This window comes from Rhinoderma darwinii, chromosome 2 (assembly GCF_050947455.1).
Source record: "Rhinoderma darwinii isolate aRhiDar2 chromosome 2, aRhiDar2.hap1, whole genome shotgun sequence".
In the NCBI taxonomy this organism is placed as follows: Eukaryota; Metazoa; Chordata; class Amphibia; order Anura; family Rhinodermatidae; genus Rhinoderma; species Rhinoderma darwinii.
The window spans coordinates 448655892-448677922 of NC_134688.1; the positions used below are offsets into that span (position 1 = coordinate 448655892).

General features: G+C 40.8%; 1 protein-coding gene across 1 annotated transcript in view; it reads right to left on the minus strand.

Moving 5' to 3' along the window:
- TMPRSS15 (transmembrane serine protease 15) overlaps window positions 1-22031 on the minus strand; it is a 259431-nt gene that overhangs the window by 68859 nt on the left and 168541 nt on the right. Inside the window, exon 18 of the mRNA XM_075851216.1 lies at window positions 1649-1759. Within this exon, the coding sequence (XP_075707331.1) occupies window positions 1649-1759 (111 nt within the window). The remainder of the gene's footprint in view (window positions 1-1648; window positions 1760-22031) is intronic.

Below are 22031 nucleotides of genomic sequence, written 5' to 3' on the forward strand. Positions count from 1 at the left end.
AGATCATGACAATGCTATTTGGGTTTTATGCTACAGAAGAAGGCCAGGAGAACCAAAACTATCTTTGAATCATGTGACCCCCAAGTATGATATTTAACTATTTTAAGAGATGCTTAAAATGGGATCATGTGTATATTTAACTCTGATGTATGAATTATTGCAGTTTAACAAATTCATTTATTTTTTCATCTCCTAATATTCTTTATTCTTTTCTCACTGGACCTCTCAGTTGCAACGCATTATCCCTAAGCGAGAAATTAGCTTGGCAAACTATGGCCCACCAACTTGCTGGTACTGACTTCATGTACTGCCATATGAGATGATGTAATACTGAGTGGAATCTATACAGACTTTAAAAATGAAGTATTGATATACAGAAGTGTCCTTCCTTACCTTTCCTCTTATCTTAACACATCCTGAGATATGTGGCGGGAGATGACAGCTTTGAAAAGAATCGTGATTTTGTGATTGTCACGAGATGTCTATCCTATATATATGTGTGGCCACCCAGTGGTTGTGATATGAATTGCAGCCTGTCAAGGGTTTTGCTAGCTTATGTGGTTATATTGTATTGAATTGTTTCATGTGAAATTGGAGTCCTTAACCAAATTCAAGCAAAGGTGAGGGTGAACACATCTGTATGTTGGTTCCTGGGCAACATGGTGGCTCAGTGGCTATCACTGTTCTCTTGCAGCACTAGGGTCCTGGGATCAAATCTGATCAAAGGCAACATCTACACGGAGTTTGTATGTTCTCCTCGTGTTTGCATGGGTTTCCTTTGTGTACTTGGTTTCCTTCCACACTTCCATATTGTCTTAATTAGCTTCCCATTAAATTGGCACTAGTGTGTTTGAGATGAGCCCCATTGGGGACAGGAAATCATTGGAGTAATGACAATCTGAGTCAGACCGAGACTGCCTCTCAAGTTCTGTGAACCCTACGATCTGCCCAATTTTGATGATTCTAATGCCATTCGAGGTGACAGAGCTCCATCTAGTAATTGTATCTTTGTAAAGTTAACATGATTGAGCCACTACACTACACTACACCCTACCTTGACCCGTTCCATTGTCAGGGCGGGGCCACTCAGTACATCAACCGAAGGGTAAGCAGACCGCCAAATCGCCAGTAAAGTTACAGACGTTTGTCCAATTAAGAGGCTTGGCTGGCTGGCCAATCAGAGTGCTAGGCACCCTATATGAACTTCTCTGGTGTATGGCTTCAGTGACAGAAAATAGTTGTACTATGATGGTTCCTGCGTGATATTATATAGTGAAATTTATGTTCTGATCTGGCTTGTTTGACTAAGCTTCTTGGATTTACCCTGCATCTGCCTGTTTTTTTCGCCTCTTAGACTGATAACTGACTACAACTTCTCTGTGCCTCCCATTTATGCCTTTACTCAACCTGCCCTTTAAAGTTTGTGACTGCTCCAGGAACTGTGACCTGGGAATTCCCCACAGCAAAGTTCACATCTCTGAATGGAGTTTAAAGGGTTAAAAGCAGGAATCCCTTAGACTCTGCACCCCAGTTTAGCCAAGTTGACTGCGATTTTGCACATCAGCAGGAGAGCAGCACCATTACACTTATCTATTACAATAGCATTTGAGCCCCCCTCTTTCATATAACACTGTATAGAAAATCTTACCACATTGTGCTTCATCGGAACCATCTCGACAGTCTGTATGTCGATCACATACACTGCTCAATAAGACACACTCTCCACTGTTACACTGGAAGCCGGATTCATTACAGGGCTCTGCAAAAATAGAGATATTTATGACGTTAGGAATTGTAGAAAAAACAAAGCGAACTGCACCATTCTTAACCCTTCAGGACCAAGGGTCATTGATACCTCAATGACCAAGCCCCATTTTTTCAAATCTGACATGTGTCATTTTATGTGGTAATAACTCTAGAATGCTTTTGCCTATCCAAGCGATTCAGAGATTGTTTTCTCGTGACATATTGTACTTTACGTTAGTGGAAAAGTTTAGTCAATAAATTCATAGCTTATTTGTGAAAAACACCAAAATGTAAAGAAAATTTGCAAAAATTATAATTTTTCTAATTTTAAATGGAATCTACTTGTAAAACAGATAGTAATACCACACAAAATTTTTGTTATTTAACATCCCCGATATGTCTACTTTATGTTTGCATCGTTTTTTGAACATTATTTTATTTTTCTAGGACGTTACAACGCTTAGAACTTTAGCAGCAATTTCTCACATTTTCAAGAAAATTTCAAAAGGCTATTTTGTCAAGGACCAGTTCAGTTCTGAAGTGGATTTGAGGGCCTTATGTACTAGATAGACCCCATAAATCACCCCATTTTAAAAACTGCACCCCTCAAAGTATTCAAAACAGCATTCAGAAAGTTTATTAACCCTTTAGGTGCTTCGCAGGAATTAAAGCAAAGTAGAGGTGAAATGTACAAATTTATTTTTTTTGCCGAAATTAATTTGTAATACATTTTTTTCTGAGAAATGCAACTCAATATTTATTGCCCAGATTCTGCAGTTTTTAGAAATATCCCACATGTGGCTCTAGTGTGGTAATGGACTGAAAAACAGGTTTCAGAAGCAAAGGAGCACCTAGAGGAATTTCGGGTCTCCTTTTTTTAGAATATATTTTAGGCACCATGTCAGGTTTGAAGTGGTTTTGGAAACTACACTCAAGGAATTTATCTAGGGGTATAGTTAGCATCTTGACCCGACAGGTCTTTTGCTTTATTTATTGGAATATGTCTGGGAAAATGAAAATCTACTTTTTTTCTGAAAAAATATTTAAAAATGTCATTTTTACAAGGAATAAATAATATAAAGCACCCCAAAACTTGTAAAGCTATTTCTCACGATTCTGGCAATACCCCATATGTGGTAATAAACTGCTGTTTGGACCCACGGCAGAGCTCAGAAGTGAAGGAGCACCATTTGGCTTTTGGAGCGCAGATTTTGCTTGGTAATAGTTCTGTTTGGGGTTTTGCTGTTATTTCAGTTTATAATGTGGGGGTATATGTAATCTGTGGGGATTACATCAGGGCATAATAAGAGGGTACAATCATGCGGTAAATAAATAATAATTTCTAGATATGTGTCCGGTGTCACACTGATTAATGGTGCCCAATCTTATCCGCTTTTGGACACCCTGCACAATTTCTGTCGTTATATTCTGAGCCGCAGAACTTTTTTTAATTTTTTTCTCCACGGGAGCCGTGCGAGAGCTTGTTTGTTATGTTACAATCTGTAGTTTTCATTGGTACCATTTTAGGGTACATGTGATTTTTTGATCACTTTTTATTCGATTTTTTTGCAAAAAAAACCCATACATTTTGACAATCTTTTTTATCCTTTTTTTTACAGTAATCACTGTGCACTATAAATTACATTTTACTTTATTCTGCAGGTCGGTACGATTACGGCAATACCATATGTATATAGTTTTTTTAATGTTTTGTGGCGTTTGCGCAATAAAATCACTTTTCTATAAAATTATTTATTTTCCGTGTCACCATATTCTGAGAGCCATAATTTTTTTATTTTTCGGTCTAAAAAGCTGTGTGAGGGCTTGTTTTTTGCGGGACGGGTTGTAGTTTTTATTGGTACTATTTTGGGGTACATGCAAATTTTTGATCACTTTTTATTCTATATTTTGGGAGGGGTGATGACCCAAAAAAATTGTGACGCTAGTATAGTTTTTTAATTATTTTTTGCGGTGTTCACAGTGCGGGAAAAATAATATTATAGTTTTAGGGCACAGCCAGACGTGGCGGAATTGCTGTTGAATTCCGCTGCGGACAGTCCGCAATGGAATTCTCCTGCGGCCGTTTCTTACAGTTGTTTCAATACATTTTTAGGGAAGGTAGTTCAGACGTTGTGGAAAACTCCGCTGCGGACCATAGGCTGCGGTGCGGAATTTTCCCTCTGTAGCATGCACTGACCTGTGGAGAAGAAGCGGAATTTCACTGCGGATTTCAGCCTTTGCAATGCAGAAACTGAAATCTGTGGCACGTCCGCTGTCTTTTCGGCAACATCTGAATTACCTGTCAAATATGCAAATGTTGGTGCAGATTCGTTGCGTAATTGCCCCAAATCTGCACCAACATTTGCAGCGGAAAAACGCCGCAACGTCTGGCCGCACCCTTATAGATGAGGTTGTTACGAATGCGGTGATACCAAATATGTGTACTTTTTTAACGTTTTATTTTTTTTCCTATAATAAAAGACTTATTATGGGAAAAAAAGCATTTTAATGTTTTTTTAACTTATAACTTGTTTTTACACTTTTATAAAACATTTTTATAACTTTTTTTTTTTACTTGTTTTACTTGAAGACCTGCAGCACTGATGGCTGCTATAACATATTGCACTACCTAGGTAGTGTAACGTGTTATAAACTGTCAGTGTGACGTTGGCAGTCACACTGACAGGAAGCCTATGAGGACCAGCTGGTCCTCATAGGCTTCCATGAATGGCAGACCGGAGGCCGTTTTATGGCCTCCGGTTTTGCCATGCAACCGACGGCAGCAGCCACAATCGGTCCTCGGGAAAGTTTGTTGTAGCAACAAACTTTCCAGTTTGTTGCTACAACAAAGTTCCCAACGATCACATGATCAGGACCTGAACCAATCAGGTCCCGGTCATGTCTCTGGGACCAGAGGCAGGGGTTGACAGCGCGATCCGGGTGTCAGCAGTACTCTGAGACACCCGGATCGCGCTTTTAACACCCACTGTGAATTCACTTCGGCGCTGCACAGAGCCCAGCAAGCGCCGACGTGAATTTACTGTGGGCGGTCAGGAAGCGGTTAATACCGGTGATCATATTCTCTGTAGCTGAACCAATCGGTTCGGCTGTCAGAGAACAGGTTGCTGGGGAGCCGCAGACACTGAAATAGCCAGCGTCCGAGCACTTTTCACAGCGCTATGCCGACTGGAACAGAGATCTGTATATACACGTCCTGGCAGCACGGCGTATGTGCGAAAAGGACATCTATGTACAGATTGTCGGCATGAAAGGGTTAAAGAGACGCTGCCACCTCCAAAAACCCTACTAAACTACAAAAATCAGTTAATAGCTTAAAAAGGCTCTTTCACCACATTATAAGTGCCCTATCTTGTACATAATGTGATCGGCACTGTAATGTAGATTACAGCAGTGGTTTTTATTTAGAAAAACAATCAATTTTGACTGAGTTATGACCTATTTTAGATTTATGCTAATGTGTTTCTTAATGCCCATCTGGGCGTTTTTTAGCTTTTGACCAAGTCAGCGTTGCGGAGAGAGGTGTATGACGCTGACCAATCAGTGACCAATCAGCGCCATACACGTCTCTCCATTCATTTACTCAGCACATAGTGACCTTGCTAGATCATGATGTGCAGTGACATGCTCACACATTAATGTTATTGAAGTGTCTTGACAGTAAATAGACATTGCCTCCAGCCAGGACGCGATGTCTATTCACAATCCCTTCAGACACTTCGGTAACGTTTGTGTGGGACTTAATGACAGCAAGCGTGATCTTGCTTACACTGCTGTAATCTACATTACAGCGCCGCTCACATTATGTAGAAGATAGGCCACTTATAATGTGGTGACAGAACCTCTTTAGGAGACACTTCTACTCACTGGCATTCACTCACTATACTGGTCAGTTCACATGTTGAGTAAATACTTCGGATTTTCAGCAACAGAATTAGTCGCCGAAAATCTGCAGCATAATAGCAGCAAAGTGAATGAGTGAGAACAAATCTCATCCACACGCTGCATAAATACTGAGCGGAAAATAAGACAAATGTCAATTGTATTTGCGTAAACGCTGCTTATTTGCTGCGGGTTTTCCCCCATTGAATTCAATGAGAAGGTCAAACCCGCGAACAAATAGCTGTTGTTGCATTATTTGCGGTGAGTTCGCAGCTATTTTGCCGCAAAAAATGCAACTCAGAAAAAAATACATCTTATACTTACCCAGAAGTCTGTTGTTCCTTCTCCAGCCAATCAGAGGCTCTAGCGGCGATCATATGGGAGGAAACATCATCCTAGGAGGCCGGCCTGGATGAGGTCAGAGGGCCGGCCTCCTGGAATGATGCTTCATCCCATGTGACCACCGCTGCAGCCAATCACAGGCTGCAGCCGTCTCCTGGGATGAAACGTCACAGTTTCTGCAGCAGACAATCCGGGCGAAAAACTGCATCAAAGTTTTGTGCGGTTTTTCGCCCGGAATTCCCTGCAGTGCTCAGGGGGGATACGCTGTGTGCATTTACGCAGTGTATATGCCCTGTGTGAACTCAACCTAAGCCAGCAAACATGTCGTGTGCTGAATGCTGATGACGAATTCCTCTCCATTATCTTGCGAGCTTAGGAGTCCCATCAATGCAATGCATCAGCATGCAGCACTAGGCCTGTTTGTGGGCTAACACCGGGGGAGAGCAAGTGAGTAAAAAGATAAAGAAATACAGATTCAGAATTAGCGTAGTTTAAGCTATAATTGGTTATTGTAGTATAGGGGGTTTTTCGGAGGTTAAAGAGTCTCTTTTAAATTACATTTAGGTGATTCATGTAAAAGATGGAAATTCACACTGGAATTTAATACTAACATTTATTTTTAGCAAGCTTTTAAAACATTAGTAATGTGAATCTCAACGCTGAGACTCAATGTCTTGTCAATGTCACTCATAACTCTATTATTTCTCAGTGCATGTCCTAGTTTCACTCTTTATCTCCGCTAATTGCAGATCTCGTCTAATCCTCCGCAGTTAACATTATATAGAGCCATGCAAGATCTGTTGTATCACTAACTTATAGCAATTTTTTTCTCCAAACTTTCCTTAGATCTGCTTCTCAGCATCAATTCAATTTAATTTCACAACAGATGCAAGTCTAAGGCTATGTTCACACAGAGTTTTTTGCAGGCGGAATTTATGCCTCAAATTTCCTTTCGAAGTTTGAGGCAGATTTTCCTCTCCCTGCACGCCGATTTTCGCAGCATTTTTCGCAGCGTTTTTGGCCAGCGGCCATTTAGCGCCGCGGGCATAAAACGCAGCGAAATACGCTTTCTCTGCCTCCCATTGAAGTCAATGGGAGGTCAGAGGCATAAACACCTGAAGATAGGGCATGTCCCTCCTTTCTCCCGCGAGGCGGTTTTACCACTCGCGGGAGAAAACTGCCCCCGCCTCCCATTGAAATCAATGGGAGGCATTTTCGGGCCGTTTTTGACGTGTTTTGACGCGTCAAAAAACCCGTCAAAAAACTCTGTGTAAACATAGCCTAAATTTGCCCAGAAATTATTGACATTTTTCACACTTTTAGAGTCTCATAACTCGCTGAAGACGTTTAACATTTTACATAATATGTTGACTTATTATGTTTTAGGCCTTTTTTTGTTTTTTGTTTTTGCTATTATGCACCTTAGTTAGCACTGCAGCATACAGTCACATTTTATTTACCCAAGCCTCATTATAAGAGAGGATTATAAAACATGTTCTCTTTCTTCCTTTCTTTCTTTCTTTCTTTGTCGATCGGCACTCGCTTAGCGCAAATTACATAGAGCAATAATCACAAGTGTGGGGACGAATGATCATTAATACTATCATTTGTCCCCATACATATAGCAGTATAACAATCTGCACAATCTGCAAGGCTTATTATCTGTATGGGTCTATTTGTGGATAAGGAATGATAATCGAATATAAGCCACATAAGTGATCTGGGTGATATCCGTGCCGGTCATTTTCACTATTTTAGTGTCTTTGTCCCCAAACAATCCAAAGTGGAAGTAGTACACGGCACTCACCCATACAGTAAGTTGCAGACTTTATTTAGGTACTGTCAGCAGGTTAAAATGGGATATTAACACACAAAATTTGTCAGCTCTTGTGGGAAATAGGGAAGGTGGTAATGAGGGGATGAATTATATCCTATGTTCAGGGATTAAAAAAAAAAGAATACCAAGGACTTAGTGGTGACTAGTAAACATTATAATAACAACCATATATTAGTAAAAACGATATCAGTGCTATAAACACAATAGATCATAAAGTAGTTAATAATCCAAGTCAAATTGTAAATGTCTTTGCGCAATATTATAAGACCTTATATGAAAAAAAAAACATCCCTAGATGAAGAAAAGAAATTAGAAAAATTCTTGAGTAGTACTAAGCTCAATAAATGAAGAAGACAAAGAAGAGCTGGCTAACCTAAATAAAGAAGTGACCAAATCAGAAATCTTGAAAGCAATTGACAGATTGTCAGTAAACAAAGCAGCAGGTCCTGATGGTTATTCCTCAGAATTTTTCAGGATGTTAAAAACTAAAATAGGGGATACTTTAGAAATATTTCCCGAAATGCTTTTTCTAGAGGAAAAGAAAATGCTCTCCTGCAACCTGGCCTTTATAACAGTAATAGCAAAAAAAAGATAAAGATCCAATCTTACCATCATTGTATAGACCTATATCCTTGCTGAATTATGACATTAAATTATTAACTAAAATATTGGCAAACAGGTTGGCTGTTTACATGCGGGAATTGGTAGGAGAGCACCAAGCAGGGTTTGTAAAGGGGAGGTCGAGTAATAAAACTATCAGAAAATTATTGGTGGTTCTTGATTGGGCCAGACCCAGGACACTGGAAATGCAAAATGCTGCAATAATTTCCTTCGATGCAGAAAAAGCATTTGATAATGTGTCTTGGGCCCGGCTCTTCAGGGTTCTGGAAAAGATAGGAATCAGGGGAAGCTTTGGAAGTTTTCTGAGTAATCTATACCTGGATCCCAGGGCCCAAGTTAGAGAAGCAGGGTCCCTGTCTGGTTCCTTTTCTTTGTAGAGGGGAGCTAGGCAGAGGTGCCCAATGTCACCATTACTGTTCGATTTGGCTATTGAGCCCCTGGCTTTAAACTTGTTAGAAAACAAAAAGATAGAGGGGATTAAGATCAGAGAGATTGAAATAAAACTATCATTGTTCACTGACGATCTGTTAATGTTTGTAAAGAACGTTCAGAATAGTATAGGGGAAATTAATCATATCTTGGAAAAGTTTGGAGATATATCAGGATATAAAGTAAACCAATTTAAATCAAAGTTTTTGATGTTGAGAAGGGATGCTGATATCTCTTGGAATAAGCGCATTAAAATGCATTTAGCACAAGAAGAAATTACATATCCTGGGATTAAGTTAAATAGAGATGTAAATAGAATATATGGAAGTGATTTTACGCCGATTATTGATAAAATAGAACTAGAGTTAAAAAAATGGAGTGATTTGCCACTTTCAATCTTTGGTAGATGCCAACTAATTAAAATAATCAGTTTTACTAGACTAATGTACCCCTACAGATGTTACCTTTATTGATGAGGCATTGTGATGTCAGAAGGGTTGAGAGTAGCTTTTTGAGATTCATATGGAGGAACCGTAGAACAAGGGTATCTAGAATTAAACTATATATTGAATAAAGTCAAGGGGGTATAGCTTTACCAAGTATAAGGCAATATAATTTGGCTTGTATCTTAAGGTACATTACAGAATGGTGGGAAAAGGAGCCATTCCTAACAGATCTAGCTATAGAGCAGGCGCTTGCACTCCCAATCCCATTGCAGGGTTTGATGTATACAAGGAGAGTTGATATGTCTGCAAAACAGTAAGTCTGTATATTGTTCAGAAATACCTTTGCAGTTTTGAAGAATGTTAGGAGGAGATATAATCTCCCATTCTATCATGACTATGAGTTGTCATTGAAGAACTACCCCCGTCTGACCTTATTATCTATACGTAGGCAAATGTGGTCTGATATGGAGGGAAAATGTGTAAGGAATATTGGTGATATTGATATGCAAGGGAAATTAATATCTTTTAATGACATACGAGCAATTAATGATGTACCAGTTAAATATTTTCTTAACTATATCAGAATTACACATGAGCTCAATGAACTTTTTCAGTCCACAAGAGAGCTTTTGAACGTGATAAACATCCAATACAATAATTTGGTGAGAATGCATAATAATGGTAAAAAAAATATCAACTATATATAAATGCCTGATGTTAAATATAGGCTATGAAAAAATGGAGTATGATGTTGGCAAAAAATGGAAAAGCTCTTTGAACCTAAAGGAAAACACAGAGATTATTTTTGAATATCTAAGGAAAGCCTATAATAAAATAAAAACAATAACCACATCAGAAAATTGGAGAGAGCTATACTGGAAAATTATGCATCAGGCAATATATGCTTTTTATAAGCCTCTGTAGAAGTATATACAGTGAAGGAAATAAGTATTTGATCTCTTGCTGATTTTGTAAGTTTGCCCACTGTCAAAGACATGAACAGTCTAGAATTTTTAGGCTTGGTTAATTTTACCAGTGAGAGATAGATTATATAAAAAAAAATCACATAGTCAAAATTATATATATTTATTTGCATTGTGCATAGAGAAATAAGTATTTGATCCCCTACCAACCATTAAGAGTTCAGCCTCCTCCAAACCACATACACGCTCCAAATCAACTTGGTGCCTGCATGAAAGACAGCTGTCTTAAATGGTCACCTGTATAAAAGACTCCTGTCCACAGACTCAATTAATCAGTCCGACTCTAACCTCTACAACATGGGCAAGACCAAAGAGCTTTCTAAGGATGTCAGGGACAAGATCAGAGACCTGCAAAACGCTGGAATGGGCTACAAAACCATAAGTAAGACGCTGGGTGAGAAGGAGACAACTGTTGGTGCAATAGTAAGAAAATGGAAGACATACAAAATGACTGTCAATCGACATCGATCTGGGGCTCCATGCAAAATCTCACCTCGTGGGGTATCCTTGATCCTGAGGAAGGTGAGAGCTCAGCCGAAAACTACACAGGGGGAACTTGTTAATGATCTCAAGGCAGCTGGGACCACAGTCACCAAGAAAATCATTGGTAACACATTACGCCGTAATGGATTAAAATCCTGCAGTGCCCGCAAGGTCCACCTGCTCAAAAAGGCACATGTACAGGCCCATCTGAAGTTTGCAAATGAACATCTGGATGATTCTGAGAGTGATTGGGAGAAGGTGCTGTAGTCAGATGAGACTAAAATTGAGCTCTTTGGCATTAACTCAACTCGCCGTGTTTGGGGGAAGAGAAATGCTGCCTATGACCCAAAGAACACCGTCCCCACTGTCAAGCATGGAGGTGGAAACATTATGTTTTGGGGGTGTTTCTCTGCTAAGGGCACAGGACTACTTCACCGCATCAATGGGAGAATGGATGGAGCCATGTACCGTCAAATCCTGAGTGACAACCTCCTTCCCTCCACCAGGACATTAAAAATGGCTCGTGGCTGGGTCTTCCAGCACGACAATGACCCGAAACATACAGCCAAGGCAACAAAGGAGTGGCTCAAAAAGAAGCACATTAAGGTCATGGAGTGGCCTAGCCAGTCTCCAGACCATAATCCCATCGAAAACTTATGGAGGGAGCTGAAGATCTGAGTTGCCAAGCGACAGCCTCGAATCTTAATGATTTACAGATGATCTGCAAAGAGGAGTGGGCCAAAATTCCATCTAACATGTGTGCAAACCTCATCATCAACTACAAAAAATGTCTGACTGCTGTGCTTGCCAACAAGGGTTTTGCCACCAGGTATTAAGTCTTGTTTGCCAAAGGGATCAAATACTTATTTCTCTGTGCACAATGCAAAAAAAATATATATAATTTTGACTATGTGACGTTCTTTTTTATTTTTTATATAATCTATCTCTCACTGGTAAAATTAACCTAGCCTAAAAATTCTAGACTGTTCATGTCTTTGACAGTGGGCAAACTTACACAATCAGCAAGGGATCAAATACTTATTTCCTTCACTGTACCTGGGTATATTGCGAGCTGTCCTAAGTGCAGCAAGGAAAAATCCGACTTAATACATAGTCTCTGGTTTTGCCCATCATTGAAAGAGTTTTGGGATGAGGTACATAAACTGATCAATAAGGTGTTGGGAATGAAACCATAAAGAACCCATGGTTTTTCGTATTGCAAGTTGAGGATATCAAAAAAGGAGATAAGAAAAAAAGATAGAGATTCCCTTCATGTAATTTTGTTGGCTGCAAAGAAAACTATATTGTATCAATGGATCTATCATCTAGCGCCAACATATATATATTTTAGGAACATGCTGAGGCGTCTGATCTGCCTGGAATATACAGGTAAAATTGATCTGCCAGCAATAAATTATAATCTAGATAAAAGATGGAAAACAGTTATAGATCTGTTATTCTCATTAGAGGAACGAGAAAGTATATTCCAAAAATATAATTATAAAGAGTACCCCAATATCCAGGCAGTGTGACACATGAGAGAGGGGGGATATGAGGGGAGGGAGCTTAGAGGTAGAATGAGGTATATGGTCAACATAGTGTTTAGAATAAATGTTGTTATGTAGTAACAATGTTCTGAATATGTCTATTTTGTAATCTTTAGCTATGTGTATCTCATTGTATTTTCTTTTTAAGAAAAGCTTATAAAGATTTGTCCAAGGGACCATTTCGAGTCACATGACACTAAATGGTCTGTATGCCGAATCTGGTTTGTTAATACTCCATACTAATATCTACTATTATATTCCATATTCCATTTTTATATTGAGCACCATTTCTGGATCCACTAGTCTCAGCACTGACAAAGACTCAGAATGTGTATGTGAGTAGTGCCGGCTTACCTCTTTGATATATGATTTGTCCACACACAGTTTGCATATTGCCGGCAGCACATGCCCTATTCACACAGCAAGGTGTGCTGCCGACAAACAAGGATTTTTTTTGTTCGCGTCAAAGGGGTTTTGCTATCAGGGATATTTATGACATATCCACAGGATATGTCATAAATGTCAGATAGATGCGGGTCCCACCTCTGTGACCTGCACCTATCTCTAGAACAGGGCCCCCTAAACCTGAGCTATGCTATTTCCGTAAGTCCCATAGAAGTGAATGGTAGTTTCAGAAACAGCGTAGCTCGCATGCGGGAATCACAAGCATCAGCGGGAACATAGAACGGGGTTTAGGGGGCCCCCATCTAGAGACAGGTGCTGGTACCAGAGGTGGGACCCGCATCTATCTGACATTTATGACATATCCTGTGGATATGTCATAATTGTCTCTGATTGGAAAACACCTTTAAAGATGTGATCAGCTGACAAGCAAGTGTTTGCTTTTTTTTTTACACAGACAACAAGCAGTTCAACGTGAATGATCTATCGTGTGAGCGCTTGGCCGATCATCTGCCAGGGTAAAAGAGCCTTTACTCTCACTTTCGTTTCTTCTTTCTTTCTATTAAAAATCATTGCCGAAATTTTTTCTTGTCCAATGTATTTGGTGCATACTATGCAAAGGCTGCATATCTGTATTTCCCTATATACATAATTTTTCTTTTCATACCTCATTACCAGATATAATCATCCTCCTATTGATAATCATTTCTGCTATCCGGCCACCGTTGTTGATGATATATGAAGCAGAAAGAATAAGCTTGACTTTTCTCAGCTACATTAACTACAAAGGAGCTGAAACAGCACAAAAGAAAGCATATTTTGGCTGAACAAAGTAAATGCATTTCAGAGAAGAGAGGAGGACAAATTAAGGAAATATATAGTCACGCAACACCTAATATGTCTTCTTGAAAAGAATATATCTCTGGAGGGACACATTTATTTCAGCCTGAGTAGATTGCTACATTAAAAATGCCTAAGCTTGAAAAGGCAAATTACTTCGCCCATTGTGCATAAATGAACTTTAAAATTGTTTAATTTCGTTTGATTCTTCTGTCTGTTTCTGCACTTTGTGGAGACGCCGAAGAAAATATTATTTTATAACAAAGACAACATTTCACATGTAAAACATGTCTACAAACATGGACCATTACAAAGGGAGCAAGTAGGTGCGTCGCTATGCTTTATAATGATGATTTATTTATAGATTTTTTATACAATATTTTTACTACAGCTTTATCTATCTCTCTATCTATCTCTCTATCTATCTATCTATCTATCTATCTATCTATCTATCTATCTATCTATCTATCTATCTATCTATCTATCTATCTATCTATCTATCTATCTATCTATCTATCTATCTATCTATCTATCTATCCCATTCCAACACCATGGATGTTAATATGAAGCAGCCTCCACACTTCTACTTAGGGGAAATTCACACACGGCACATTTTGTTGCAGAAATTTTTGCAACTGAAAATCATTCCTCTGAATTTAATTCTGCAGTATGTACATGGATTTCTGCAAGTTCCATTCAGACAAATAGAATTGATTTTCAGTGGCAGAAATTTCTGCAACAAAATCTGCTGCATGTGAATCCACCCTTAGGTCAGGATCACACACACAGTTTTGATGCAGTTTTTTGTTCAGTTTATGGCCAAAGCCAGAAGTGGATCCAAAGGGAAGGAAATGTATAAAGAAAAGACTGATGCATCTCCTTTCTTTTGTGTCCACTTCTGAGTTTGGCTCAAAAACTGCTACAAAATCTACATGAAAAGTGTGTGATCCTGGCCTTATGAGAAAAGCACTTGTGTGTCTTTCACATGACCAGGAAAGACTTTTCTACCCTGGTATTCAAAAATGACGTTTCCAATTGAATGACTGCAAGCAAATATCTTTAAAATCCCAAATCATAAAGCATAAAAAACACATATTATTTATCCCTGTAATCGTTACAACCCATAAAATAAATTTAAAGAGGACCTGTCACTAGGTTCTACAAAGTGAGTTTGTAGTCTTGCCTAATAGCTGCTGTGTCTGTGAGTCCAGCGGTTTTGTCCTGTACTTGTGCGTCCCCCTGTTGCTGAGCTACGGACCCCTCTTTATTTATCAACCAATATGCAAATGGCCCGTTGGCTAGCCAAGTGGGTTTGTCTGCCAGTGATTCTCAATGGGCGGAGCTACCACTGAACCTCTGACTTTGAAATATCAGCGTGAGGCTGTTTCCTCCAGACACCCCGAGGCCAACGTCATCACGTAAGACTCACATGATGACTCTGGCCTAGCAATGTCTGAAGGAAGCAGGCTCATGCTCATAGGTCAGCGTTAGAGGCTTTCTGCTAGCTCCACCCATTAAGGATCGCTGGCAGCCAAATCCACTTGGCTAGCCAGCAGGTCATTTCCATATTGGTTGCTAAATAAAGAGGGGTCCATAACTCAGCAACGGGGGGACACACAAGTACAGGACAAATACGGCTGGAATCACAGACACAGCGGCTATTAGGTAGGACCACTAACTCACTTTGTAGTACCTAGTGACAGGTACTCTTTAAAGCACAATCCAAGGTGTTTGGAGAAATACATTAACCTTTTAACGACATGTCACGTATTTCCGACGCCTCACTGCAACGGGCGGAAACAAAGATCACTTTGATCCGCCCACTTAACACCTTAAATGCCGCATAAAGGCCTTCAGGCCTGACATCTTTGTACTCCTTTGAAGCCCTGACTCCGGCAGAATCACAATATACTGCAATACATTAATATTGCAGTATATTATGCAAGTGATCCAACGATCGCTGCTTCAAGTCCCCTAGGGGGGACTAATAAAAAAAAAACCAGTTAATTAAAGATTTTTATAATGTTCCAAAAAAAATTTAATATTAAAAGTTCAAAGAAACACCCTTTTCCCAATTTTTTCCTAAAGCAATGTTAAAAGTTAACATAACTGGCATCTCTGCATCCGTAAATATCCGAACTATCACCATGTAGCGTTATTTAGCCCGCTCGGTGAACGACATAAAAATTATATATAAAACATGCAAATTGCTGTTTTTTGGTCACGTTACCGCTCCAAAAAAAAGGAATAAAAAGTGATCAAAAAGTCGCATGTATCCCAAGATGTTATTGGTGAAAACTACAGCTTGCCCCACAAAGCCCTCACATCTTTAAATTAATGGAAAAATAAAAAAGTTATGGCTCTCAGAATATGGCAACACAAAAAAATCTTTTTTTTTAGCAAATAGTTTAATCTTTTAAAAAAATGGTAAAGCATAAATCAAAACATATAACTTTGGTAACGCCATAATCGTACCAACCTTCCGAATAAGGAGAATATGTAGTTTTTACTGCTTGATGGACGCCATAAAAACAAAACCCCAAAAAAATTGTGTAATCCCACAAATATTTTTTCAGATTCCAAGTACATTATGCGGTACAATAAATGCTGCCATGAAAAACTACAACTTGTCCCGCACAAAACAAGCCCTCATAGGGCTATGTCGATGAAGAAATAGAAAATTGATGGCTTTTGGAGGGCGGGGAGGAAAAAAAAATCAAATTAAAAACTCTAATTGGCCGGTCTTTAAGGGGTTAAAGAAAATTAATTTTTTGCACATTGCACTAAAAAAAAATGATGTAACTTAACCGCTAAAACTTATATACCGAAAAAAATCTAGAAATGTTATGGTTACCGGAATGAAGCCCGGAAAAAAAAAAGAAATCCTCAAGTCCAAAAAGATCTGCGTCATTAAAATAGCTCTACGGTAATTATTATTTTTTTTCATGAATTCTCCAGCTATTGGGCCAATTCATCAAGTGGTTCTCATATTACTCTTTTTATTTTTTATTTCTGTCTGTAAAATCCTGTGATCCAAAAGGATCAGTTTCTGTGTTCGGAAGGCGTGACCCACTTCCGGCTGCCTACAAACGCCCATCAGTCAATGTCTGCTGCTCTCACCACTGATGGGGTACCTTGGGAAATATAGTAAAAATGGTGTGACTATGGAAGGCCTGGGGATACAAGAGGGAGCATGTCAGGGATAAAGAAGAAGAAGAAGGCCAAAGATGGCTGCCGATCGTAAAATTCAAGAACTTGAATCATGCAAAAAAAATAAAACATTTTGGATTATACTACCAGTTTATAATTTATTATGCTGGAACAAAAACAATCGCTGGAGTGCTTCTTTAAGCCATTAAAGGAAATTTTTGAGGGAAATGTTCCTACAACTTTCTCTATGGAATGGCGCATGATGTTACTGCACATTAGAACCAATGTCCACGTTTTAACTGCTTAACCCATAGATCTCCATAAGAAACCGTCAGCAAAACTGTGATATAACGGTATCATATCCTCGATCAATAAAGCAACAAGCTATGAAAACCAAGCCATTGTGTTTTTCTAAAATCCCATTTACTATGGTGCAACATCTGGCCGTTGCAATAAATTACCGCAGCAGTAAAAACACTACAAAACCACAACAAGCACCCTAAATAATGAGCGATTTAGGACAGCAACATAAATCACATTTGATGTCAACAAATTTTTTATATTATTATATTATTATGTAAATCTTGTCATATATTGTGGTTCTCCATTTTATTGTCTACATGATTTTTGTTTAAGGCTTCACTTAAGGTTTACAGTTCTTTGGTGCATTAAATGCTCTAGTGCTTGCCCTTATCTTGTACTGTCAACTGGAAACACACCATTTCACATCACCAATTAAATAGAATTACAGTTCAATGTTGTAAGGCCTAACTTCATTTGTAAGGTGACTTCATTGAATGATAATTTCTGATTGTTACTGGTTATAAGCAAAGTTCCACTCCATAAATCAACATAAATAAATTGCGCAATAGAGAATAAAATGTAAAATTAATGTTATAATCGCTGCACATATCATTATCATAATGTTACTGAATTGGTATGCACACGCAAAACAAAATAAAATAAACTATTTACATAAGTGTGTATATATATATATATATATATATATATATATATATATATATATGTATATAAATACACACTATATATTTTATATATACTTACAGTATATATACATACAGTCGTGTGATAAAGAAAGAACACCCTAGTTAAAGTATTTTATTTCTCAACATTGTAGCATCCATGGCCGCGGACCGTGGGGCTTACTCACCCCCCGGCGGTCGCAGCCATGGATCCGTAAGTGCTGGCTCGCATCTCCTTCCTGCTCTTAAAAAGCCAGCGCGCACACAAATGGGAGTCATCATCTTCAACTGCCATGATGCCCTGGACTATAAAAAGGGCCCTGCCCTTCTGATGCGTTGTTAGTTTATCCCATGTCAATCTTGCAAATGGTCCCTTAGGGCTTATTCAGACGAGCGTATCTCACAACCGTGTTACGTGCTTTAAAACAACTGACGTCACACGGACCTATGAAACTCACTGCATGTCCTATAGTTGTGCGTTTTTTGTGCATCACGCACCCATTGAAGTCTATGGGTGCATGAAAATCACGGACAGCACACGGACGTAAATCTGTGTGCTGTCTGTGATTCACGCAACAGCTGCTAAAGAAATGATGAGAAAAAGAAAAACACCTCTTTCAGCTTATTTTGCTGACGTAAAAAACGCCTGACATACGGATGACATACGCGCGTAAAAAACGCAGACACGCATCGTACACGGATGTTACACAGAACTACAACACAGAAAAAACGCTGCGTTTTTTTATGCGCACAAAACGGACACGTTCGTGTGAATAAGGCCTAAGTATTATTCCGTTCCTGTTGTTACCAGTGCCCTGTTACCTTTATCCTGTATCCCGTGCTGTGTTCTTGTTCCTGAGCCTGCCACGTCCTGTGTCATCTGCCAAGTCCAGTGTGATCCAGCACATCTGGCGCAACCTGCGGCAACTTCAGTCACGGCAAGACCAACTCCTCCTGTCGGTGAATGCCGTTACTCATCGGCTGCTTGATCTAACCACAGTTGTCATGGGCAAATTCTTTGTGGGAACATCAGGGACCGGAGACCCATGACTTGCAGTGCTTTTTACGGACTTTCTATTCGATATTTGAGGAACCTGGGAGAGTTTCTTATGCTGCTGCATCCCTGCTGACCCTACACCAGGGAAACCTCTCCGTGGGCGAGTATGCTATACAGTTTCGAACACTGGCTGCTGAATTAAGTTGGAACAACGAGGCTTTGGTGGCCACATTCTGGCAGGGACTAAAGATGAGCTGACCACTCGCAATCTGCCACCTACCCTGGATGATTGACATGAGGATTGACATGAGGATCCGGGAGCGTTCCCAAGCGTTCCCAAGAAGTTCTCCAGGAGAGAGGATTTCCTAGGCTGGATTCTACTTTCCAGCAATCACTACTATCCTCCTCAGTCATCCTACCAGGGGATCCCATGTAGATGGACCGAGTAAAATTGTCATCCCAGGAGAGACACCACAGACGCACTTCTGGACTTTGTCTGTATTGCGGCCTCGGAGGCCATATTGTGCGTTTGTGTCCCAAGAGGCCAGATAGACCCCAGTGCCTATTATTGGTTGGAGAGATAACCCTAGGTGGGACGGTACCTAATAAAGCATTCTGTTCCAAGTTGACCATTCCTGTGACTATAGTATCCGGCGTGAGGACGCATCGGGTTTCTGCCTAAATGGACTCCGGGTTCGCGGCAAACTTCATCCAAAAGGAGCTAGTGGATCATCTCCAGATGCCCACCGTTTCCCTGGAAACATCTTTGGCTGTTGCCTCTGTGAATGGATTGCCTCTGCCCGACCCGATCATATCTAAGACGAAACCACTGAAGCTCCAAGTTGGAGCCCTTCATTCTGAACTAATTTCATTTCTTGTTTTGCCCTTGTTCTGCTGGGCCTGCCTTGGCTTCGACTGCTTCCCCCAGTCCTAAACTGGAGTTCCGGAGAGGTTCTCCAATGGCGCTCCAAGTGCCTCGGTCACTGTCTGTTGCAGGTCCATCCTGCCCAGCCTCCTCTGCCTCAGTCATTGGCGGGACTGCCTACCCATTTCACTCAGTTTGCGGATGTCCTCAGCATGAGGGAGGCTCAGACGCTGCCACCACATCAAACTTATGACTGCCCCATTGAACTGGTTCCAAAGGCCTCTCTCCCCCATGGACGGGTATATCCTCTCTCCTTGCCAGAGACTCTCTCCATGTCTGCCTATATCAAGGAGAATTTGGAGAGGGGTTTTATACGAAAGCCTTCCTCCCCGGCCGGGGCTGGGTTCTTCTTCGTTAAAAAGAAAGAAGGATCTCTTTGACCCTGTATTGACTACCGTGGTCTCAACCAGATCACGGGCAGGAACAAATACCCGTTGCCACTTATATCCGAGCTGTTTGACCGTATACGAGGAGCCAGGATTTTTTCAAAACTAGACTTGCATAGAGACTGGCACTACGAATACCTGGTGATGCCATTCGGACTGTGTAACACTCCCGCGGTCTTCCAGGAATTCGTCAATGATATCTTTCGAGATCACCTCTATGTCTGTGTTATAGTTTATCTCGATGATATTTTGATTTTCTCCCCAGATCCGACTCATCGGTGGCATGTCCGTCAAGTTCTACTGTGATTGAGGGAGAATCGCTTGTATGCCAAGCTGGAGAAGTGCGTCTTTCAAAAGAACTCTCCGCCCCTCCTGGGCTACATCATCTCGGATCAAGGTCTGAAGATGGATCCTGAGAAAGTAAAGTAAATTCTGGAGTGGCCTTAGGGCCTTAGGTCCATACAGCGTTTCCTGGGATTCGCCAATTTCTACCGACAGTTTATCCCAAACTTCTCATTACTGATGGCTCCCATATCTACCCTTACCAAGAAGGGTGTGAACGCCAAGCTGTGGACTCCAGAGGCAGAATCCGCATTTATTAGCCTCAAGAGAGCCTTCACTTCAGCCTCGATCCTCCATCATTCTGACGTGTCTCTGCAGTTTTCTTTGGAGGTGGATGCTTCTTCTGTTGGTGCAGGTGCACTTCTGTTCCAGAGGAGCTCCAAAGAAAAGGCACTAGTATGTGGCTATTATTCGAGACTTTTGTCGTCTGCAGAGCACAACTACTCTATTGGGGATCGGGAGATACTGGCCATCAAATTGGCTCTGGGGGAGTGGAGACATCTGCTAGAGGGCACAGCTCACACAATCCTGATCTACACCGACCACAAGAACCTCACCTATCCCCAGTCCGCTCAACAACTAAATCCCACTCAAGCCAGGGAGTCGCTGTTCTTCACCCGTTTCCAATTTGTGCTCCACTACGGTTCCGCTGACAAGAATGTGAGGGCCGATGCCCTTTCCAGGTTGAGACAGATGACACGGTGGGGTCCCTTCATAGTATCATAGACCCGTCCTGCATTGTCACTGCCAATCCTTTGCAGGTTAGAGTTATCCCTCCGGGGAGGACTTTTGTTCGGTTGGCAGACAGAAGAATAATTATCCGCAAGGACACAGCTCTAAACTGACTGGGCACGCTGGTGTTCGTAAGACCCGAGACCTGTTTGCTCGTCACTTCTGGTGGCCCACTTTACCCAAAGATGTTGTGGACTTTTTCTCTTCCTGCCTGGTGTGTGCTTCTAACAAGATTGCTCACTCCAAGCCTGCCGGCCTGCTCCAACCTCTGCCTGTACCCAGTGTCCCCTGGCAGAACATTGCGATGGACTTTGTCACAGACCTTCCTCCCTCAGCAGGATGCAACACTGTCTCGGTGGTGGTGGACCGGTTCTCGAGGATTGGCACATTTTATCCCGCTGACCGGCCTACCTTCTGCTCCCCGACTGGCGAGTCTCTTCATTCAGCACCCTTTCTGCTCGCATGGCTTGCCCCCTTCATATTGTGTCTGATCGGGGGGTTCAATTTACCTCTAAGTTCTGGAGAGCCCTCTGTAAACGCCTGGATGTAAGATTGGACTTTTCCTCCGCCTATCACCCCCAGTCCAATGGGCAAGTCGAGAGGATTAACCAGATCATAGAGAATTATCTCCGCCACTTCATCTCCTTGCAGCATGATAACTGGGTACAGCTTCTTCCATGGGACGAGTTCTCGTTTAACAACCACACGAGTGGGTCTACCACTTCCACACCATTCTACATTGTGTACAGTCAAGATCCTAGAGTCCCTCTTCCTGTGTCGACTACTTCTCAGGTACCCGCTGCTGACTCTTGGGGAAATTTCTGCAAATATGGCAACAGACCCGGTCCTCCATTTTGCTGGCAGTCGGTCGCATGAAGCAAAAAGTGGATAGAAAAAGAAGAGAGCTGCCTCAGTATCTTCCAGGTACCAAAATCTGGCA